General features: G+C 39.6%; 1 protein-coding gene across 2 annotated transcripts in view; it reads left to right on the plus strand.

Moving 5' to 3' along the window:
- The window catches only part of ANKRD44 (ankyrin repeat domain 44), a 325,289-nt gene that overhangs the window by 264,007 nt on the left and 36,366 nt on the right, over positions 1 to 24,916 (plus strand). For both annotated transcript variants that reach the window (XM_047083714.1, XM_047083715.1), the window contains exon 17: positions 19,736 to 19,807. In XM_047083714.1, coding sequence (XP_046939670.1) covers positions 19,736 to 19,807 — 72 coding nt within the window. The remainder of the gene's footprint in view (positions 1 to 19,735; positions 19,808 to 24,916) is intronic.

Consider the following 24,916-nt stretch of genomic DNA (forward strand, 5'->3'; position numbering starts at 1 on the left):
TCTCCCTCTCTCTCTGCCCCTCCCCCGTTCATGCTCTGTCTCTCTCTGTCCCAAAAATAAATAAACGTTGAAAAAAAAAAAAAAAGATACACTTATCCTGGAGCATTTTTCATTTACAAAACCATATTCTGTGAAAGGTCAAATTTGTTTCTTTGTTTTGCTGATCAGTTCATTGGTTTTATAAATGTAGCAATGAATGTTATTTAACTTGTTTCTATAAAGGCAAAAATCCACCCAAAATTTCAGATACCAGTATCATTTTTGATGGTTCTGCAGTTTCCAAACAGGCAAGGAAATGTGTTATCACCCTGTAATTAATTCCACAAATGCTTTCACTCACTTATCAGATTTAAATTAAATTCAGCAAACATTTGTTTAATGCCTAACATGGTATTGATGGCCCCTGCCCCTAAGGAATTTGCAATTTAATGGCCACAAAGGAATGCACTCAACCAACATTGATACTGGCCAGACTGGTACTATTTCTTTAACATGAAGATATATTGTTATGGTCATGAAAACATTAACTCCTTAAATTTTGACCAGATACCATGCAGAGGATAGCTGAAGGGACTTTGGAAATCATCACACTGAACCATCTTACTTGTGAATAAAAAATTATCTTTTTATTTATTAGAGTAATATATGTTTGTTGTAGAAATTTTAGAATATGTAGAAAAGTGGAAACAAGAAATCAAAATACCCAAAGTTCCGTCACCCCACAACAATCATTACTAACCTTTTGGTACATAGTTGACCCTTGAACTATGTGAGGATTAGGGACACCAACCCTCTGCACAGTTGAAAATCTGAGTATAACTTTTTTTTTTAAGTTTTAATTTTAACTCCAGTTAGTTAACATAGAGTGTTATATTAGTTTCAAGTGTAAAATATAGTAATTCAACATATATTACCTGATGCTCATCACAAGTGCATTGCTTAATCCCCATCACCTATTTCACCCATCCCCCCACCCACCTCCCCTCTGGTAACCATCAGTTTGTTCTCTATAGCTGGGAGTCTGTTTCTTCATTTGTGTCATTCTCTCTTTTTTTTTTCCCTTTGCTCATTGTTTTGTGAAAATCTGAGTATAACTTTTGACTCCCCCAAAACTTGACTACCACTGTTGATCAGAAGACTTACCAGTAACATAATCAATACATATTTTGTGTGTTATATGAAATAGATACTGTATTCTTACAATAAAGTAAGAGAAAAGAAAAGGTTATGAAGAGAGTCATAGGAAAACATATTTACAATATTGTAAAAGATCCGCTCATAAGTGGACCCATGTGGCTCAAACCCATGTTGTTCAAGGATCACTTGTATTTCATTTGTCTCTTCACATTTTACTTTTACATATGAGATAATATTAAATATACAACTTTGTACATTGATTTCTTTTTTGTAAAATAACTATGATATAAACCTTTCTCAATACTATTAAAAATTCAGTAAACATGTTTTAATCTAAATAATATTCAATTATTGGATAAACCATAACTTTGACATTCTTCAACTATTTAGGTTGCTTACACTATTCACTATTGAATGGCTTTGGGCTTAAAACTTTCTCAGAATAAAATCTCTGAAGTAGATTTATGGGTCAACATATGTGAACATTTTTAAGGCTCTTGCAAGATGACTTTGAACACCATACCTTTTACATCTTGCATTTGACTTTATCTTCACAGTGGGTTTCATTAGCCTTCCTTACACATACTCCAGACTCTTCTGCCTTTTAATTGGCAAGGAAATCACCAGGAACTGAATACACACTGGAGGGAGGAGATAAGCAGAGTTATCAAAATCGGCTCCAAAGAAAAAATGGAAACTTAATCTAGCTAAGTTTACAGTAGCACCCTCCTTAATTCGTGTTATCTCCTTTTAAAGTTGCATAGACCTTGGCTTACACAAGTGTAGAAGGTTAATGGTTCCTCACTTGTGGAATTGGGGGAGGCAGAAATTAGATTAGATTCATACATTTCTAGAAACCACTGACTTTCTGATAATTGTTTCAAATAATAATTTCAAGCAACACAGCTCTTTCTAATAGCTGTGAAGGGGTGTGAGCAGAATCATGAGAAATAGATAGTCACAGCCGTTACTGATGTGCCATCATGGGGAGCTAGTTTATTTGGGGCTAGGCCCAAAGACCTGGGGTTCACTGAGGTCCATTGTGGCCTGAAATATCATATTTATTCTGAGGCTTAAAGACCTATGGTATCCCTGAGCTCTGTCCTGGGCCCCTGGGATCCTCTGAATAGAGTGTATTGACATAGGCTGGGTGGTCTGGAACTTCTGCAAACCCAACCCCCATTCTGGACTGAGCCAGAGCCAGTCCCACCACAGTTAACTCAGGAGTAGCCCTGAGGTTGCCCAAAAAGCACTTCATTCTCAAGCACAGACGAGTGGAATGTGAAATAGAATTTCTGACAGAGGTGCCAACTTTCCTGGGCTCTTGGCCTGCTTCCAACCCTTCACAGACTCGAAGACTCATAATGTCCTCTCAGCCCTCACTGCTGAAAGATAAATAGATCCATTTTTAAGCTTTTCCTCAGAGCACCTCCTTTACATGGTCCCCATGGATATTTCCTTTTTTTTTTTTTAAGTTTGTTTGTTTGTTTGTTTGTTTTGAGTGAGAGAGAGCGAGCAGGAGAGGGGCAGAGAGAGAAGAAAGGGAGAATCTCAAGCAGGCTTTGTGCTGTGTGTGCAGAAGAATCCAGTGTGGAGCTCAAACCCATGAACCATGAGACCATGACCTGAGCCAAAATCAAGAATTGACACTTAACCAAGTGAGCCACCCAGGCGCCACCCTCCACGGATATTTTCTGATTGGTTTTCTAGCTCCTCCTATCCCTCCTAACTTTTGGAAACTAGTTGTGTAGTCAGAATCTAACCAGAACCAACAAGAGAAAGGGTTACCCCACAGACCCCCTGGCCACACATTTCTGTTTTTACAGTCTGAGCCATATTTGCCTCGCATATTTCTGCTTTCTTAAAAAGCACATTTAAAAACTGGTTTAGATCAGCTTGAGGTCTCTTGGGATCCCTGAAGTTTTCCCTGCCATGCTTTCAAATAGCCAGTGATAACCTAAACTACTTATAAAGCATGGGTTTCCAGCTCAAGTGTAATATTTATGTGTGTCCTCACAATTTTGAATGATAAGATTACTGTTTTGTTAACCCAGCGGCCAGTTGGCTTACCATTAAGTTCATATTTATTCTTGGTTTTGTTATCATAGATTCACTTTGTAGAGAAAGAGGCTTAAACTTGGCCTTCTATTACCTTTGCTGCTTTTAAATCCAAGACATGAAGCTGCTTTTTATGTGAGCCTTCCAATCCTGTGCAAACACCATCCGGATTCAAAAAAATGTCCTTTAAGTTGCTATAATGTTAAATACAGTAATCTTCTTGGGGCCCACAAAATCATAGAGCATCCTACTTGCTTTCCACTTGAAACAGGGAGTCTTTCTTTACAGATTAGACAGTTGAAAAGTTTGCTTGCTCTCACTCCTTGGTTCTTTCTCTCAATTCCCACCTTAGACACCTGTCTTTACTTGTCAGTGGGAATTAGAAGTAGCTTTAATCTCAAACCTTCTGTTTTTTGTTTGTTTGGTTTTTTGTTTTGTTTTGTTTTTAGCCAAGAGAGTCTTAGCAAATGCAAGGTGACTGGAGGAGACTGGGGGAAGAAGTGAGATCAAATAGTGTGAGACTGTACCTACAGGCTTCATAAATGACTAATTGAGAAAAGAAGTATTTCTGGGATTTTGGAGATGACAAGAATAAAATTAAGTAGCCCAGATAAGGCTTTATTAAAGCAGCCATTTTAATATTATTTAAACAGAGAACCAAGTAGATCCTTGGAATGTGTGCAAAATGTTTATTTTTCCAACAGAAGCCTATGGCAATATATTGCGTGTGTATGCTGAATTTATGCAGGTGATTCAGTGGGAAAACTAGCACATAAATGCATAGGTTGTGTAAATGTTGATGACAAGCATGAGGTTATATTAATTGGAAATGGCCTTAAAAGAGAGAAAGTTATAACTAGTTTGCTTTTATATTATACATGTAAGATTGTATTCTAAGATTGATTTATAACTACAAGCTTTATGTGCAGAACTCATTGCTTTTTATGATGCCGCTTCTTTGGTATGCATTCTTAGCTATAACTATGTTTCAAAAGAGCTATTCCATTTCTGATTTTGACAGAGTATGTAGAGGTTGATCTCTGCAGAGCAATGTTATCTTCCAGGAATATTGCAGACCAGGGACTGACTTATAAGTTTGTATAATGAGTCATGGTATGAGCTCTCTGTCTCTCTCTGGCTGCCGTGTCCCTCCCCTGAGACATTTATGCTCAGGAGACAGTATGAGCAGAGCTGTGTACCCGCCTCATCCCTTGGACTTGATATACTTAGGACCAAATTCTAAATTAAAAGAAAGTTAAGTCTATATATGAAGTTAGACACCTCAGAAGACTCACGTACTTGAAAAAAAAAAACACACACACACAAAACAACCTTTCCTTGTCTCCTCCACTCATCCCTGCTGCTTTTTTTTTTTTCCTTTGTGAGATATCAGGGGAGAGTTTCAGCTTTTAAGTTGATGGGGAAGGCATTGTTGTGTTGGGTAAATAACATGGTAAATCTTGAGTTAGACCAAGATTTAGTCCTGTGATCTATCCTTTACAGGCTGTGTGAACTTGAGAAGGCCATAAGGGATTACTTGAGGATAGATTGAGATGATCCATGTAAGGCCCTTAGTAGAATACTTGGCTCATAGTAAATGCTTTACAACTTTTGGCTGTTGTCCGTGAGAATCTTCATCATCATTTATCACCACGACCACTTTCATGTCCTGGTAATCATTGCCATCACTACCACCACCACCATCATCATCATCATCTCACACTCCTGGGTTTTTTTCTTTTCTACCTCTGTCCATTCCTTAGCTTCCATTGCAGACTCTGTTCCTCTTCCAAACCTTTAAACCCTGGGGTTCCTGAGGCTTATGCCCTATGCTCTTTTCCCTTCTCTCATTACACGCTCTCCCTGGGCAATTTCATCCACAGGGGGCTTTATGTCTTAGCCTTTGCTTATGATGATTCACAGATCCATTGATCTGGCCCAGATCTTTCTTCTAAGCTTCAGACATGATATCCATCTGTCCTCCAGATATCTCCCCTTGAATGTCCCAGCAGCTCTTCAAACCAAAACTCAACATACCTTTCTCTCCCCAGATCTTGCATATTCTCTGTATTTCTTAAAGAAAGCATCACCAAAGCTAGAAAACTGGGAATCACCCTTGACTCCACCCTTTCCTCTTCCTCTACTGTTCAATCAACGAATGGTGTCCACTACGCCTTCTAAACTATCAGTTTCATGTGGGTAGGGACAGCACCAGAAAAATAATTGTGGAATGAATGAATACAGTAGTGAACGAAACTCCTGAATGCACCTGCTTCCTTCCATTTCTGCGGTTCAGGCCACCATTAGGTCTCACCAGCTTAATAATTCACAATTTAGAAATCCCAGAGGTGAACTATTCTAACTGATGTCCCTGCTTCTAGGATTGTAATCCCCACCCAACACCACAGCAGCTCATTCTCCACACTGCAGCCAGAGTGATCCCCAAGAATCTTGACCATGATTGTGCCTCTTCTCTGATTGGCACTTCAGTGACCCAGAATAATCACCCTGATTAAATGTCCTGGTTTACAGTTATTGTCCTGGCACTATTTTCATTCTCAAAAGTGTCCTGGATTGGACAATAATGATATAATCACTATGCATCTAATCTGTTTCCTGCTTGTGTTTCCAGCCTCCCATTCTGCTCCTAATCCTTTCCTCACCCCTACCTACTACTCTAGCCTTATTGAACTGAAAGTTTTTCAAATTTGTTGTACTCACTGCTCTCTCAGGCTCTTCCTTCTGCCTGGAAATTCCTCTCTCTGTGCCTGGCTGACTCCTACCATCCAGGTCTCAGGCTAGACCTTCCTTTATAGAGAAGTCTTCTCTGACCCCCCCAGGTTATGTCAGGTACCTCTTCATGTTCCCATGGCATCTTGCAGCCTAGCTCTCATCGTTTTCAATACCGTTAATTTCTGTGGGTTCCCCACTAGCGTCCATGCTCACTCAGGTCACCAGCAACATCTGCTCTCTGCAAAGTTGAATCCTGGTGCCTTACCCTGGGTCCGGTACAGAGATAACACTCCACTAATATTTGGTAAATGATAGAAGTAAAATAGCACATGCTATTAGAATGACCAAAGAATGTGTGTGGAAAAATCTTACTCCGTGATAAATCTGGGAACATGCCTACTTTGTGGCTATAAACAGTATATTGTCTTCTTGTCTCTGTTCATCATGTTTGTGGTAATGGTGGAAATGATTCTGTGTTCCTTTGATTAAAAGTTCATTCTAGGACAGGATTTGGCATTGGTACACACTGTCAATTCCAGGAAGTCTTGCAGGTGATAATGTTGCAAAACAAAGCAAAGAACAGCTGTTTTCTAGCCTTTGCAAGCAGTTAAGGCTACTTGTATTTCAACTATGCAAGGCAGATTGGTTTTAAAGTGATTTGCTTTGAAGTTCAAATTAAATTTAGTCTCATTAGTCTAATGTATCCTAGATTAAGTTCCAAACTCTATTCTTATACTAATAAAAACAAACATAAAATACCTTACTTCTTATATCATCATTTATATTGTAGTCTTCACAAACTTAAAACTGTGTGCTCTTAGATGATAAATTTTATGCTGCTATTTGATCTACCAATGAATACAAACATTTTGTGCCATGTGCATTGGCCAGAAAGGAATTTAGGACCTATCTGGGGGGGAGTCTGTGGACATCATTCTATTGAATGAAAAAGAAGGTTAATAGCTTTTTTCCCAAGTAGGAAATAGTTTCTGTGTTTTGATGATTACAAAAACAATACATAGTTATTGCCCAAAAAATCTGGAAAGACAAAAATAAAAATCATCCAAAATCCCACTTTTAGCTTATTGTATAAATAGAGTATGTATTTCTAGGCTTTTTGCCTGCATATATCATCATGTCAATACAGATTTTTTGTAAATGAAATAGTACTATTCCACATACATGGCTTTAAAATGTGATTTTCCACTTAACAAGTTTGTGACTGTTAGGGAGAAAAATGGATATAGTGGATTTTAGGAAGCTGTGCTTTCTGGTATATTGAGTGCTGTAATTTCTATCATTAAGACAACTTCTGTCATAAACTCTATTAGTCTTTGAATCGATCAGGGTTCATTTGAAAGAAACAGAAACAATGCTAGCTATTTTAAACAGAGAAGGATTTGACTTTTAAAAATAGGTATTTACAAGACTGTGGGGCTGTCTAGAAGAGGAGAAATGAGCCTGAACTATGAACTTGGACTGCAGTGGCTGCTTCTTCCCCATGATCAGGGTGACAGGGAATTGGAAAGTAGCCACCAGAATGGCTGCTCCCAGACACGTCACCCTAGGCGACATACAGGGACACACTTGTTAGTGGTACCACTGTTGGCCCTAGAGCCCCCACAGCACCCGCTTGATCCACACTGCTAAAAAGTGGATGTCCTGTATCCCTGTCTGGCTACTCCACCCTCACTAAGCTAGGAGCCTGTACACAGGAAGCTGAAAGACAAAGTCTCCACAACTGTGCCCGTCATCAGAAATGTTCTCAGCTCATTTCTGTCTTCAGTATTTCAGGTTAGTGCATCTAATTGGCAGAACTTACATCATATCTGGAATCCTAGTTCAAGGGAGTCTAGGGACATAGTTTTTAACTGTCTAGCTTACACAGCCCAAGCCCATCAGTTAGGAGGCTGGAGTGGATGTTCTGTACCACCATATTCACCACACATCACTGCTTTGGGTGTTGGATTTTTTTCCTTTTGGATGTATCACTATACGAAGAAGAACTTAAAGGCAACATAAAGAGGAATAATTTGTCTTGAGGGATGATTATGCCACTCTATTTACTTGCTTACTTGATTTATTTATTTATTTATTTATTTATTTATTCTTTTAAAAATTTAATTCCAGCATAGTTAACATATAGTGTTATATTAGTTTCAGGTGTACAATAATTCTATACATTACTCAGTATTCATCAAGATAGGTGTACTCTTAATTCTCTTCACCAGTTTCATTCATTCCCCTGCTCCCACCTCCCCTCTGGTTACCATCAGTTTATTGCCTATAGTTAAGAGTCTGTTTCTTGGTTTGCCTCCCTCTTTTTTTTCCCTTTTGCTCATTTGTTTTGTTTTTTAAATTCCACATATGAGTGAAATCATATGGTATTTGTCTTTCTCTAAGTTATTTCACTTCGCATAATACTCTCTAGATCCATGTTGTTGCAAATCCCAAGATTTCATTCTTGTTTATGACTGAGTAATATTCTATTGTATATATACACCACATCTTCTTTATCCCTTCATCTATCAATGGACACTTGGGCTGTTTCCGTATCTTATCTATTGTAAATAATGTTACAGTGAACACAGTGGTGCACAAACCTTTTAAAATAGTGTTTTTCTGTGCTCGCTTCGGCAGCACATGTACTAAAATAGTGTTTTTCCTATCCTTTGAGTAAATATCCAGTAGTGGAATTACTGGATCATATGGTAATTCTGTTTTTAATTCTTTGAGGAGCCTCCATATTGTTTTCCAGAAAAACACTTCTTTTTTCTTGTGTTTTCAATTTTAGCCATTCTAACAAGTGTGAAGTGGTATCTTATTGGAGCTTTGATTTGCATTTCACTGATGATGAGTGATGTTGAGCATTGTTTCATGTGTTGGCCATCTGAATGTCCTCTTTGATGAAATGCCTGTTCATGTCTTCTGCCTATTTCTCAGTTGGATTATTTGTTTTTTTGGTGTTGAGTTATATAAGTTCTTTACGTATTTTGGAAACTAACCCTTTATAGGATATGTCATTTGCAAATATTTTCTCCCATTCAGTAGGTTGTCTTTTTGTTTTATTGGTTGTTTCCTTTGCTGTGCAGAGGCTTTTTAAAGATTATTTATTTACTTAGAGCGGGGTGGGGGGGAAGGCAGAAAGGGAGAGAGAGAGAAAATCCCACACTGGCAATGGGGAGCCAGATACGGGGCTTGAACTCACAAACCATGAGATCATGACCTGAGCCAAAATCTAGAATCAGACACTTAACCAACTAAGCCACCCAGGTGCCCCAGAAGCCATTTATTTTGATATTGTCCCAACAGTGTATTTTTTGCTTTTGTTTCTCTTATCTCAGGAGACATATTTAGGAAATTGTTTCTACGACTAATGTCAGAGCAATTCCTGCCTGTGCTGTCTTCTAGGATTTTTATGGTTTCAGGTCTCTCATGTAGGTCCTTAATCCATTTTGAGTTTATATTTTGTGTATGGTGTAAGAAAGTGGTCCAGTTTCATTCTTTCTCATGTAGCTGTCCAGTTTTACCAATACTGTTTGTTGGAGACTGTCTTTTTCCCATTGCATATTCTTGCCTCCTTTGTTGGAGATTAATTGACCATAGAATCATGGGTTTCCTTCTCGGATGTCCATTCTGTTCCATTGATCTATGTGTCTGTTTTTGTGTCAGCATCATACCATTTTGATAACTACAACTTCATAGTATATCTTGAAATCTGGGATTGTGATACTTCCAGTTTTGTTCTTTTTCAAGATCGCTTTGGTTATTTGGAGTCTTTCATGGTTCCACACAAAGTTTAGGATTATTTGTTCTAGTTATGTGAAAAATGCTATTGGTTTAATGATAGAGATTGCATGAAATGTGTAGATTGCTTTGGGTGGTATGGACATTTTAACAATATTTGTTCTTCCAGTCCATGAGCACGGAATATCTTTCCATTTGTTTGTGTCATCTTCAATTTCTTTTTTTTTTTTTTTTTTTTAATTTATGATTTTATTTATTTATTTATTTTTAATCTTTGAGAGAGAGAGAGCGCAGAGGAGAGGCAGAGAGAGAGGGAAAGAATTTTATTTTATTTTTTTTTTATATGAAGTTTATTGACAACTTGGTTTCCATACAACACCCAGTGCTCATCCCAAAAGGTGCCCTCCTCAATACCCATCACCCACCCGCCCCTCCCTCCCACCCCCCATCAACCCTCAGTTTGTTCTCAGTTTTTAACAGTCTCTTATGCTTTGGCTCTCTCCCACTCTAACCTCTTTTTTTTTTTTTTTTCCTTCCCCTCCCCCATGGGTTCCTGTTAAGTTTCTCAGGATCCACATAAGAGTGAAACCATATGGTATCTGTCTTTCTCTGTATGGCTTATTTCACTTAGCATCACACTCTCCAGTTCCATCCACGTTGCTACAAAAGGCCATATTTCATTTTTTCTCATTGCCACGTAGTATTCCATTGTGTATATAAACCACAATTTCTTTATCCATTCATCAGTTGATGGACATTTAGGCTCTTTCCATAATTTGGCTATTGTTGAGAGTGCTGCTATGAACATTGGGGTACAAGTGCCCCTATGCATCAGTACTCCTGTATCCCTTGGGTAGATTCCTAGCAGTGCTATTGCTGGGTCATAGGGTAGGTCTATTTTTAATTTTCTGAGGAACCTCCACACTGCTTTCCAGAGCGGCTGCACCAATTTGCATTCCCACCAACAGTGCAAGAGGGTTCCCGTTTCTCCACATCCTCTCCAGCATCTATAGTCTCCTGATTTGTTCATTTTGGCCACTCTGACTGGGGTGAGGTGATACCTGAGTGTGGTTTTGATTTGTATTTCCCTGATAAGGAGCGACGCTGAACATCTTTTCATGTGCCTGTTGGCCATCTGGATGTCTTCTTTAGAGAAGTGTCTATTCATGTTTTCTGCCCATTTCTTCACTGGGTTATTTGTTTTTCGGGTGTGGAGTTTGGTGAGCTCTTTATAGATTTTAGATACTAGCCCTTTGTCCGATATGTCATTTGCAAATATCTTTTCCCATTCCGTTGGTTGCCTTTTAGTTTTGTTGGTTGTTTCCTTTGCTGTGCAGAAGCTTTTTATCTTCATAAGGTCCCAGTAATTCACTTTTGCTTTTAATTCCCTTGCCTTTGGGGATGTGTCGAGTAAGAGATTGCTACGGCTGAGGTCAGAGAGGTCTTTTCCTGCTTTCTCCTCTAAGGTTCTGATGGTTTCCTGTCTCACATTTAGGTCCTTTATCCATTTTGAGTTTATTTTTGTAAATGGTGTGAGAAAGTGGTCTAGTTTCAACCTTCTGCATGTTGCTGTCCAGTTCTCCCAGCACCATTTGTTAAAGAGGCTGTCTTTTTTCCATTGGATGTTCTTTCCTGCTTTGTCAAAGATGAGTTGGCCATATGTTTGTGGGTCTAGTTCTGGGGTTTCTATTCTATTCCATTGGTCTATTCAATTTCTTTTTTTTAATTTTTGTTTTGGGGAGAGAGCGAGAAAGCAGGGGAGAGGGGCAGAGGGAGAGAGAAAGAATCTTAAGTAGACTCAATGTTCAGTGCAGAGCCTGACACAGGGCTCCATCCCACACCTGGGATCATGACCTCAGCCAAAATCAAGAGTCAAATGCTCAACCAAGTCACCGAAACACCCCTGTGTTGTCATCAATTTCTTTCATCAGTGTTTTATAGTTTTCATAGTATAGGTCTTTTACCTCCTTGGCTAAGTTTATTCCTAGGTGTTATATCCTTTTTGGTACAATTGTAAATGGGATTCTTCTCTTAATTTCTGTTTCTGCTGCCTTATTATTAGTGTAAAGGAATGCAATGGATTTCTGTGTATTGATTTTTATCCTTCAACCTTATTGAATTCATTTATCAGTTCTAGCAGTTTTTTGGTGGAGTCTTTAAGGTTTTCTACATATAGTGTCATGTCATCTGCAAATGCTTAAAGTTTTATTTCTTCCTTACCAGTTTGGATGTCTTTTATTTCTTTTTCTTTCCTGATTGCTGTGGCTAGGACTTCCAGTACTATGTTGAATAAAAGTGGTTGAGTGTGGACATCCTTGCCTTGTTCCTGATCTTAGGGGAAAATCTCTCAGTTTTTCACCATTGAGTATGATATTAACTATAACTTATTTGTGGTCTTTATTATATTGAGGTATATTCCCTCTGAACCTACTTTTTTGAGGGTTTTATCATGAAGAGATGCTGTACTTTTCAAGTGCTTTTTTTGCATCCATTGAAATGATCGTATTGGTTTATCCTTTCTCTTGTTGATGTGATGTATCTCATTGATTGATTTGTGAATATTGAAGCACATTTGCACCCCAGGAATAAATCCCACTTGATTGCACTGAATGATTTTTTTAAATGTATTGTTGGATTCAGTTACTAATGTTTTGTTGAGTTTTGCATCTATGTTCATCAGAGATATTGGCTTGTAGTTCTTCTTCTTCTTCTTCTTCTTTTTTTTTTTTTTTTGTATTGTCTTTGTCTAGTTTTTGTATCAGGGTAATGCTGGCCCCATAGAATGAATTTGGAAGCTTTTCTTCCTCTTTTGTTCTTTAGGATAGTTTGAGAAGAATAGGTATTAACTCTTCTTTAAATGTTTGTTAGAATTCACTTGTTAAACCATCTGGTCCTGGACTTTTGTTTGTTGGGAGTTTTTTGATTACCACTTCATTTTCATTGCTGATAATTGGTCTGTTCAAATTTTCTATTTCTTCCTGATTCAGTTTTTAGAAAGTTCTATGTTTCTAGAAATTTATCCATTTTTTTCTAGGTTGTCTAGTTTGTTACCATATAATTTTTCATAATATTCTCTTAGAATTCATTGTATCTGTGGTGTCAGTTATTATTTCTACTCCTTCATTTCTGATTCTCTCTCTCTCTCTCTACCTTTTTTTTGGGGGGGGCGGTTCTTGTTAAAGGTTTTTTTGTTGACCTTTTCAAAGAACCAGCTCCAGGTTTCATTAATCTGTTCTATAGTGGTTTTGTTTTGTTTTGTTTCTATTTCATTTATTTCTGCTCTAATCTTTATAATTTCCTTCTTTCTACTGGTTTTGGGCTTAGTTTATTCTTCTTTTCCTTACTCCTTTAGGTGTAAAGTTAGGTTGTTTATTTGAGATTTTTCTTGCATCTTGAAGTAGACCTATATTGCTGTAACCTTCCCTCTTAGGACAGCTTTTGCTGCATCCCAAAGGTTTTGGACCATTTTCATTTTCGTTTGCCTCCATGTATTTTTTTATTTCCTCTTTGATTTCATGGTTGACCCATTCATTGTTTAGTAGCATGTTATTTAACTTCCATGTATTTGTGTTCTTTCCAGAAATTTTTTCTTATGGTTGTTTTCTCATTTCAAAGCTTTGTGGTCAGAAAAGATGCATAATGTGACTTCAGTCTTTTTTAATTTGTTGAGACTTGTTTTGTGGCCTAATATGTGATCTGTTCTGGAGAATGTTCTATATGCACTTGAAAAGAATATATATCCTTTTGTTTTAGGATGGGATGTTCTGAATATGTCTGTTAGATCCATCTGCTCCAATGTGTCAAAGCCGCTGTTTCCTTGTTGATTTTCTGTTGGATATTCTATCCATTAATGTAAGTGGGGTGTTAAAGTCCCCTACTGTTATTGTGTTACTATCTATTGCTTCCTTTATGTTTGTTACTAGCTGCTTTATGTATTTGGGTTCTTACATGTTGGGTGCATAATTATTTATAGTTGTTATATCTTCCTGTTGGATCATTCCCTGTATGATTATGTAGTTTCTTTCTTTGTCTTTTGTTATAGTCTTTGTTTTAAAGTCTATTTTGTTTGATATAAGTATTGCTACCCTGGTTTTCTTTTCACTTCCATTTGCATGATAAATGGCTTTCTATCCCTTCACTTTCAATCTGCATCTGTCTTTAGATCTGAAATGAGTATTTTAAGCAGCATATAGGTGGGTCTTGCTTCTTTATCCACTATGTCACCCTGTGTTGTTTGATTGGAGCATTTAGTCCATCTACATTTAAAGTGGTTATTGATAGGTATGCACTTATTGCCGTTTTGTTACTTGTTTTATGGTTGTTTTTGTAATTCGTCTCTGTGCCTTTATTCTCTTGCTTTTTTCTCTCACGGTTTACTGGATTTCTTTGGTGACATACTCGGATTCCTTTCTCTTTATTTTTTTGCATATCTATTACTGGTTTTTGATTTGTGGTTTTTATATATAAAACCTTCTGCATATAGCATTCTATATTAGGTTGATGGTTGCTTAAGTTTGGACGCATTCTTTATTCCTCTTCCCAACCCCGTGTTTTAGGTATATGGTATCATACTTTACATCCTTTTATTTTGTGAATCCCTGGACTTATTTTTATAAATATAGCTAATTTTACTGCTTTTGTGCTTTCCTACTTTTCTTACTTCTATTTATGGTCTTTCCTTTCCATTGAAAAAGTCCCCTTTAACATTTCTTGCAGGACCAGTTTAGTGGTGATGAATTTCTTTAACTTTTGTTTGTCTGGGAAATTCTTTATTTGTCCTTCTATTCTGAATGATAGCCTTGCTGGACAGATTCTTGGTTGTAGGTTTTTTCAGCACTTTGAATATATCATGCCATTCCCTTCTGGCCTACAAAGTTTCAACTGAAAAATCTGCTGATAGCCTAATGGGACTTCCCTTTTATGTAGCTGTTTTCGTTTCTCTTGTTGCTTTTAAAATTCTCTCTTTGTCACTGCTTTTTACTGGTTTTTTTAAAAAAAGTTTTTAATGTTTTTTTTATTTTTGAGAGACAGAGTGAGAGCAGGGGAAGGGCAGAGAGAGAGAAAGACACAGAATCAGAAGCAGGCTTCAGGCTCTGAGCTGTCAGAACAGAGCCCAACATGGGGCTCGAACTCACAAACTGTGAAATCATAACCTGATGAAATCAGACGCTTAACTGACTGAGCCACCCAGGTGTCCCTTTACGGTTTTATGTGTTTTGCCATGGGCCTTCTTGGGTATATTTTGTTGGGGGAATCCCTGTGCCTCCTGCATCTAGATTTTTGTTTCTTCCCCCAGAATAGGGAAGTTTTCAGCTACTCTTTCTTCCGATAAATTTTCTTCCCCCTTTCCATGGGGCGCCTGGGTGGCGCAGTCGGTTAAGCGTCCGACTTCAGCCAGGTCACGATCTCGCGGTCCGTGAGTTCGAGCCCCGCGTCAGGCTCTGGGCTGATGGCTCAGAGCCTGGAGCCTGTTTCCGATTCTGTGTCTCCCTCTCTCTCTGCCCCTCCCCCGTTCATGCTCTGTCTCTCTCTGTCCCAAAAATAAATAAACGTTGAAAAAAAAAATTTAAAAAAAAATTTTTTTCTTCTCCCTTTCCTGTCTTTTCTTCTGGGATCCATATGATGTAAATGCTGTTATGCTTCATTCATGATGTCACTGAATTCCCTAAGTCTGTTTTCATTTTTTTTTTTAATTTTTTAACATTTTTATTTATTTTTGAGACAGAGAGCGACAGAGCATGAACGGGGGAGGGTCAGAGAGAGAGGGAGACACAGAATCGGAAACAGGCTCCAGGCTCTGAGCGGTCAGCACAGAGCCTGACGCGGGGCTCAAACTCACGGACCGCGAGATCGTGACCTGGCTGAAGTCGGACGCTTAACCGACTGTGCCACCCAGGCGCCCCTGTTTTCATTTTTTGTTATTTTTTCTCTCTCCTATTCATCTTGATTGCTTACCATTACTCTGTCCTCCAGGTCACTGATTCATTCTTCTGCTTCCTCTTGTCTAGTTTTTATTTCATCTAATGTATTTTTTATTTCAGTTATTAAGTTTATCTCTGATTCATTCTTTTTTTATGTTTTATTTCTCTTTGTTGAGGGCCTTACTGAGGTCCTCCACTCTTTTCTCAAGTCCAGTGAGAATTTTTAAACTATTATTTTAAATTCTCTATCAGGCATATTACTTATCTCCGTTTCATTTAGCTCTCTTACTCTGATTTGGCCCTGTTCCTTCATTTAGGACACACTCTTCTATCTCCTCATTTTGTCTAGCTCTCTGTGTATGTTTCTATGTGTTAAAAAAAAGTCAGCTACATCTTCTGCTCTTGAAAGTAGTGGCCTTATGAAGAACAGGTCCTATAGTGCCCTGCAGTGCAATGTCCCCTGTTCACCAGAACCTAGTGCCTTGGGGTATCTCCTGGGTATGTTATATGCACCCAACTGTTGTGGTTGGGCCACTTTTGCCTCCTGTCCAGTCATCTCCAATGGCTCTATTTGCCTGTTTGGGGCACGGTTTGGTCTTTGTGTTGTTAGTGGGCCAGTCTGGGGCTGCCTTAGGCTTGAGTTGAGTCAGAACAGGCATTTGTCAGAGATACAATAGCACCAAACTGCAGGGTACTTTCTCTTTTTGGTGCCCTGAGAAGCTACCTTTTGTTGGTGAGTAAGGCAGCCAAACCTGATATCTGCTCCTGTCCCATTGCTGGAGCCATAGTCAGACTGGTGTGGGTGGTTATCCTCCCCTTTCTCCAGGACAGGAGTCACTTTGGGGTGGTGCTGCCTCCTATCAGGAATCCTTGCATGCTGCCAGGCTTGTGGCACCACTTTGGATGGACTCTGGCCTAGGATGTATTCAAGGGGGCAAGTCCACAGAGGAATGCGGGGCAGAGCACTGTTAGAAAGTTAGGTGGAAACTGTTGGTGCAGTGTTGGTCAATGTGTCTAAACTATGGGACAGGGGAGGGAAAACGGTACCTGCCAACTCTTTTGTTCTTGGAAAAGTCTCCTAAGACTCCCTGCCTCTCCAGTGCACACTTTGATCTTCTTCCTATATACCCCAGGCATTTTTCAAACTGCTGTTTCTATGCTGTATCTCTGCTGGGCTGTTTCTTGTACTGTCTCTTTAAGGGCAGAGACTCAGTTTCTATCACTCTCCTGGCTTTCCCAGAACTGAGCACACTGATTTTTAAAGTTCCAGGCATCGGAGGGCACTGGAGTGGCGTGGTCGTTTGAGCATCTGACTCCTGATTTTGACTCAGGTCATGATCTCGCAATTTGTGAGATCAAACCCCACTTCAGTCTCTGTGCTGACAACACAGAGCCTGCTTGGGATTCTCTGTCTCTCTGCCCCCTCCCTGCTCACATGCACATGCTCGCTCTCTCTCTCTCTCTCTCTCTCTCTCTCTCTCTCTCTCTCTCTGTCTCAAAATAAAAAAAAAAAAACAACATTAAAAACAATAATAAACTTCCAGGTATTAAGCCGTACTGATTGTAAGAACTCACAAAATTAAGCCCCTCCAATTTTCAAAGCCAAATGTTATGGGAATTTGTCTAACCTGTGTGAGTTCCCCATGCCTGGGGTGCTTGGTCTGAGGGTCTGTTTCCCTCCCCTCTCTGTGCCCTAGGTGTCCCTCCTTAGAAAGTCGCATGGGTCTATTTAGCTCCCAACCACATCTCTGACCTTCCTACCCTCTTTGACGTGGCCTCTTGTCTACCTTTAGCTTGGGAGAGAGTGTGTTCTGCCAATCTTTGGGTCGTTTTCTGGGTTTTTTACATTGATGTACATATTCTCTAGTTGTATTCATGGAATGAGGTGAGCTTTGAAATTTCCTATTCTGACATTTTCCCCAGAAGTCCCTGTAACACTTTAATTTATTTAACCCATCTCTACTGCTATCTGTTTTTCTAGTTTTTTCATATAAACAGTGTTTTGCTAAACTGCTCTTCACAGAGTCACTAATAGCCTTGTGTTGCCAAACCCAGTGGTCAATTCTCACAACTCATTTTATTTGACCTATCAGGACTTCTGGCACGGTTACTCACTCTCTTGTTGAAACTTTTTCTTCACTCAGTTTCCAGACCTCCTCGTGTTCCTTCTAGTTCATCTGCTCAGTCTGTCACCCTGCTGGCTCCCCCCCATCTCTCCAACTCTCTCCTTATCTGTCATCTCTAAACTTTACTGTCTTTCTCATCTCATCCAGTCTAATGTCTTTAAATACCTGAACTCCACACCCATGTACCCAACAGCTGCTTTGTTAGCATGAACTTTTGGATGCTTTAAGAACATCTCAAACATAACATTTCTGTTATGAAACCAAACTTCTGTTCTTTCCCACTACATATATTCCACCAATGTCTTTTCCATCTTAGTTCATGGAACTGCCATCCTTCCATTTTAATAGGACAAAATCCTGGGGGTCATCTTTAACTTCTCTTTTTCTTTTACATTCCCATTCAGTCATCCCATCAGGAAATCCTGTTGATTCTACCTCCAAAAATATCCACAATCCAACTATTTGTCTCCATCACCACTGCTCTCCACTAGTTTAAGCCACTGTTATTTCTCTCTTGAACTATTGCCCCACTCTCTCTCTGTGCCCTCCCTAGAGTCTAAAAGTTAGAACATGTCATCACTCTGCTCAAAACACTCCAGTGAAATTCCATCTCAGGATGAAAAGTCAAAATTCTTACAACAACCCGGAAGGTTCTTGATGACACTCCCACCCCCACTGCCACTATCTCTCTGATTTCCTTTCCTGTCATTTTCACCCTTGGTCACTCTGCTCCAACATCCTGGATATTCTTAAGCACACTTAACCCTGAGGGACTTGGCAGTTGCTGGCTCCTCTGAGTGGAACTCTCCTCCCCTAGATATCCACAAGGCTGTCTCATCACCCTTAAGACTTTGCTCAGCCAGTACGACGTTCTCTGATCACCCTATTTAAGTTGCAAACTGATCTCCCCTCCAGCTCTCTGAACCCTCCCTCTCTGTTTGATTTATCTCCATAGCACATACCATTTTCTAATTAACTGCGTAACTTTTTTCTATTGTTATCCACCCTACCCCCTGCCCTGGGGAAGTGAATATTTTAATACATTATTAATTTTATTTTTGAATCTTCCGTGTCTAGGCACATTGGTAATCATTCATCAAATATTTGTTGAATAATTTTCTTTATAAATGCATCATTATGCACTTGTCTAATTATTTATTGGGAATTAATTCCTTGGGTTAAAAGTATACACAAATTGCCTAGAAATGTTTTAACAATTTGTTCCCACCATGAATCCCTGAGAATGTCTTTTTCCTGATTCCCTGGTCACACTATCCTTTCTGTTCCTTCAACTCACCATGTCCATCTCCCCTTGACACATTTACATTCCCTCCTCCATGACTTCCTCCTCCAGAATACTCTCCTGCCACACCTTTACTTGGTTTAATTCTCCTTATTATTCAGGCCTTACTTTAATTGTCACCTCCTTAGAGAGGACTTCCCTGATCATCAGCTGTCAAGTAACTTCCCAGTCATTCCGTATCACATCACCCTATTTTATTTTCAGTATAGCATATGTCATTACCAGATATTTATTTCTATATTTATTTGTTTGTCTATGTTTCCCCTCTCTAGAATGTAAGCTTCATGAGAACGGGAACTTTATCCGTGTTTTCTAACCCTTATCTCCGGTAAATGTGTGTTTGATAGTTGAACACCGGCTATTATAATTTTTCATTATTACCATCTGCGGGGTGAAAAGAGGATTAAACATGAATTATTTTCCTGGATTCATGAGACTGAGCATCTTTCAAGTATGAAAGCCTTTTTTCATTAGCAAATGCTAAGATGATCTAGAAGTTGAAATATTTAGAGTATCTGTGTTAGATATGCTACATCTGATTTCTTACTTGTTTCAGATATGCTGCACCAGGTTTCTTATATTGCTAAGTTGTGTGATTTTTTTACATTTCTGAAACCTCTTTTGCATTTATGTCAACGTTGGTATCCATAAAGGAGGATTCCTCCTGCAAAGTTCACTCATGTACTATTGTTTTCTTTTTGTCTCCACAGCTTTTGGAAAGAACCAACAATGGTTTTGAAGAATCAGATTCCGGTGCTACCAAGAGTCCGCTCCACTTAGCTGTAAGTGAGATGCTGTGAGTGGCTTCCACTGTTACAAAAAGAACCTAAGTGTCCTAGAACTAGGCTTCTCTTAAAATGAGAGCATAATAACGCAATAATAACAAATAATGAAAACAGTACATGGGTAAAGGCACAGGCTGCAGAGAGAAAGACTGCCTCAAATTCCAGTCCCAGCTTCACTCACTGGTGACTTCAGACACATTACTGGGCCTCAGTTTCCCCATCTGTAAAATGAAGACAAAGGAAAAGAGATAATATTCATAAAGCCTCTACCACAGTATACTTAATAAATGATTGTTATACATTTTTTAAATCTTTAAAATTATTGCTATCTAGTAGTTAAATTTTAAAACATTGAGGAAATTTGAAAACATTGTGGCTTAAAGATTTGATTATAGCCGACAATGCATACAGCCTACCAAAAAATAAACCAAATACCCCAATTAAAAACGTGTGAGATATTTAAACACAAACATGAGAGCAAGGTAAGCACGTGCATTATTGCAGCTCTGCTCTTTCTGCCTGGGCTCGAAGTCAGGGTCTCAGAGGAGGTATGAGCTCTGATTCTTGTACTGGCTAAGATCTGTGAGCAGGGAGGAAGAGTTATTCTGTCACCCATAAACCTTCCTCTCCACATCCCAACAATTGAAGGGAAATGCAGCAGCCCAGAGTGAGGATCCCCAGATTCTCCATAGGGATGACCGAGCCAGGAAACTCACCCACCATCCTACCATGGTCCTGCCAGCAGTTGGTAATCAACAGCTATTCCTTAGGAGCCTCTCTCCAACCGGCAGCCACACCCAGCAATAGAGGCTCAGCTACAGAAGGTGTCACCACATTGTGAGCCCTCAGTCCATGGCCACAATGATGATGGTTGGAGGCACCTGGAGGCTGAACGCTGAGAAGGTTGGGAAGGAGTTGGGTCTCTGAGTTTAACTGTTATGACATTCACTTAGTACCATCTATGTACAAGCACTTTCTCAATGTCATTCTGATGAAAAATTGAGAGGGAGGTTTTGGAGAGCAAAGGGGAGTGGCTTTGTTGATGGGCATGCATAAGTAATCAGGCAAGGTGAGGGGATGAGACCATCCCATAAGGATTGGGATGAACTGATCACACTGCATGGAGCCCCCACTTCCTTGCTAGTCTCCCCACGTATCCACCAGCGCACCTATTGATCCCACTCACCACCCTCTGTCACACCCACCAACACATCCACTGCACACACACACACACACACACACACACACACACACGTTTTGAGTCCTGAAATCAGGCTAAAATATGCATCAATCTTTGTTCTGGAGGTGGACTTAGAGCAGAAAAGTTGGATGGACAGTGGGATATTTGTATGTATAAAACTTTATGCCATGTGGCTCTTAGTATACGTTGCCCTAAAGGTTGCTCCCTAGAATCTCTGCCCAACCACCTGGTGCACCTGGAGAAGTTACCCCAAAGCTGAGGGTTCACAGCAGAATTAGCTGACCCTAGAGAGGACTATCTGAGGTTATCTCAGATAGAATTCTCATGCCCTTTGTAAGTGGGGCTGGTTGCACTGCCACACCTGCCAGTAATCTGAGAAGAGACTTTCTTAGCTCTCCCAAATTCTGCCAGCTGTCATTCTCTTTTTCTCCCCCCAAAGAATTATTGTTGAGTGCTTACAGTGTGCCAGTTGCTCTGCTAAGGTCTGTGAGTTTCTGGGTCCTGTAAAGTCAGGGTGCTGTGTTATCCCTGGAGAGAACGGGGCATCTGGCAGCTCTGTACTTGGAGGGGCCTCGGAAGTACACTCAGAGAGGAGGTCCCAGCCACCAGTCTTCCCTTTAGCAATTTGCCTGGTCATGGTTTTCCCACCTGTAAATTCAAAGGAGTAAGTTAAGGACCCCCACACCCTTTCTAATTTGTAGATTTATTTAATTGTTTGTTGTATGATCTTGGCCAAGAACTGAACTTCCTGTGTCTCAATTTCCTCACCCATAGTATGCGACAATAACAGGGGCGCCTGACTCGCTCATTCGGTTAAGCGTCCGACTTTGGCTCAGGTCATGATCTCATGGTCCGTGAGTTCGAGCCCCGTGTCAGGCTCTGTGCTGACAGCTCGGAACCTGGAGCCTGTTTCAGATTCTGTGTTGCCCTCTCTCTCTGCCTCTTTCCTGCTCTCTCTCTCTCTCTCAAAAATAAACATTAAAAAAAATAAAATAAATAAGCGGACAATAGCAGCACCTCTGTTGTAAGGCCATTGTGGGGATGACGTGTGTTAATGCGTTACAGTGGTTAGAACAGTGCCTGGCACATATGTGCTTTCAGCTAAGCTTCATCCTCACTAATGCTAACATATCATTATTTCATTTGACATACACTCACTGTGTGTATGCTAAGCACCTGTTCTGGGAGCTGGGGAGGTTGCAATAAACAAAGCCCAGCCTCTGTAGAGTTTCTAGTCTAGGAGAGAAATAGGCAAGTAAATATTTAACATGACACATGGTGTGAAGTGCTACCAATGGGATCAGTGAGACAACACTGAGGCGACAGGCGAGGCTCTACTTTGCATAGCATAGAATCTCACATTTGGACAAGAGACCTTAAGAGCTACCCATGTTGATATCATGTGACAGAAGAGTGTTCTGGGCAGAAGTGCAGAGTCCTTGGGGTAAGAGCATGCTCGGCATGGTCCCAGAACAGCAGGGAGGCGACATGGCTGGAGCAGAGTAGAAAGGGAGTGGCGTAGGCGATGGTGTCCAACATGTCGTGGAGGAGGTGAGTCAGGGGAGGGCCTTGTACTCCCCGGTAAGAACTTCAACTGTTACTCTGAGCAAGTTAGAAAACCATTTGGAGGGATTTGAAGAGACAGATGATATGATACGATTTTTGTTTGAAAAGGATTATTTCAGCTTCTGTGTGGGGTATACATTGTAAGGGAAGAAAAACAGAAGCTAGACAACCAGGACGTAATGATGGTGATGATGTCTTTGACCAGGGTGATAGCAGTGGATTAATTCTGAAACTCTGTTATTCTTGCCTGCTAACACCTTTTTAAAAATTATTATATGCTTCAAGAACCCTATAAGTATGCCCATCACCCTCTCCAGGGGCCTCGGTGGCAATTAACTTGATAAAAACTCAAGGCACATTATTTCTTCTGGGGATGCATTCTAGCAATGAAATCACAGCAGATGCCCCCAAACCTTGACTGTCACAAGAAACCTGACCTGCCTTGAGTTACTATTTCCTGGCTGAATGACTCAAGTCTCCAGGGTTATCAACCCAGTGAATTTCATAAACATTTCATCCACTTGAAAAAATTAAATCAAGAAACAAGGCTATGCAAATGAAAGCCTCCAGCTGTCAAGATTTCCAGATGGACCCATTGTTTCGTGGATTCTGTTGAGATGCCAGATTCTTTCTCCTCATTGCCCTCAGTTCCTATCTAAAAAGTTCAAAGAAATTAATCATGTTTAAGACATATTTAAAGTTACCTAATGTATTTTTTAATAAAGACATTTCATCAAACAAATTTAAAATGTTTGATTGCTACCTCTAGTGAAGACTTTAACTGAGTTATCTATTGAAAGCCAAAATATTACATGCTTTTTGAACCAACATATTTGTTCTTTTATGTGATTCCTTCCTCATTTAGTTAATTCAGAAATTATTGGTGAAACTGCCTACTAAATACCTGGATTAGGATGGAAATAGAAAGAAAGAGGGCAATTTTCGTCATGTACTGCTGACATGAGAAAGGTTTCCTTTCCTGCCTACTTGAGCCTCCTTAAAAGAGTTTAAAGCTTTATTATATACTTCTGTGTGTGTGTACTCCAAGAACCATATACCTACCCAAAGACATAATCATGCATTTAACCATAAAACAGAATTCCATGTTACATGGTAGTTTGTTTCTAGGGTTAAACTCTAGAGTGTGGAAGTAAGTGAAAGTTCTTGTATAATCAAACTCACTTTATTATTCCTTTTAAATTGCCATTTAAGTTTAGTATACATAGTTTTATGTCTTCAGTTCTGTGGAGTAATGTTTTTGCATGCTAAAATTCAAAAGCTGCTAGCTAGACTAGGTGAAGAAATGAAAGGAATTTTATAGGTAAATCTGGCCTTTCAACCATTCCGTAAGAGAATTTGAAATGCCTGATACAGAACAAAGTATGGGCTGGGATTCTGAAGCTTTCCTAATTACCAACAGGGCCACTTCATCTTTTTTTAAAAATATTAAGCCTCTAAATTTAACACAGACTGATGGATTTATTTTTTGTTGTGAGGATTAAAGAAGAAAGAGTGGGGATAAGTTTAGCACTAACCCAAGCGCCTTGCAGGGTGACTCTACTGTACTGAACAGCATCGATTCCTTCACACTGGCTTCCTTCCTACTACTTTTCTCTTTCCCCTATGTCTTCTCTTTATTAAATCGAAATACGTTAGCCATCATGTTTTGCAGATACGCCTACAATTTATAAGTTGCCGATTCGATTTCCTAGGCTAAGTCATGTTGATGGAAATTAAAATGTTTACTGTCTTTGTCATAATAATAACTGGCACTGAAGGGACCAACATTTGCAAATGACATCTAGGCCCTGCTGTTATCTACAGGGATTCATTTCCCTTTGGTGTGAAGTCAGGATTTCCACGTAAGCTGAATCAGTTGCTACTATTACAGTTTAAAATGAGAAGTGTTATGCAAAATTTGTTTTCAAATAAGTCACAGGTAAGTCTGGAGTAAAATGAGATAGACTGATTTATACCCTGATGTAGATGTTGCTAGTACCACAGATTTAACAGGATAGGTCTTCCCAAGTTGGCTTAAAATCACCCGTGGCCTGAGTCGATAATGGCTGAGTTGAAACTGGGTTGTGGATAAGCTATCCTCTCTTTGTCTAAGTTTCAAACTTCCTATAATAAAGAAGTAAAGAAACATACACCTTTTGGCCTTGTTGCACCCTTTCCATAGGAGCTCATGAAAAGCCCACAGCTCAGGCTCTGGGGTCCAATTGGCCTGTCTTTGAATCTCAGCTCTCCCATGTAAGGCTGAGTGACCATGGAAAGGCTGGATTGTTACCTTCTGCCCTTCTGTGCCCTGTCAGTAAAATGGGGATAACAGTAGTATC

The sequence above is a fragment of the Lynx rufus genome, unplaced genomic scaffold, assembly GCF_022079265.1.
Source record: "Lynx rufus isolate CCGP_SWC_20201006 ecotype Redwood Valley unplaced genomic scaffold, mLynRuf1.p SCAF_2, whole genome shotgun sequence".
NCBI lineage: Eukaryota > Metazoa > Chordata > Mammalia > Carnivora > Felidae > Lynx > Lynx rufus.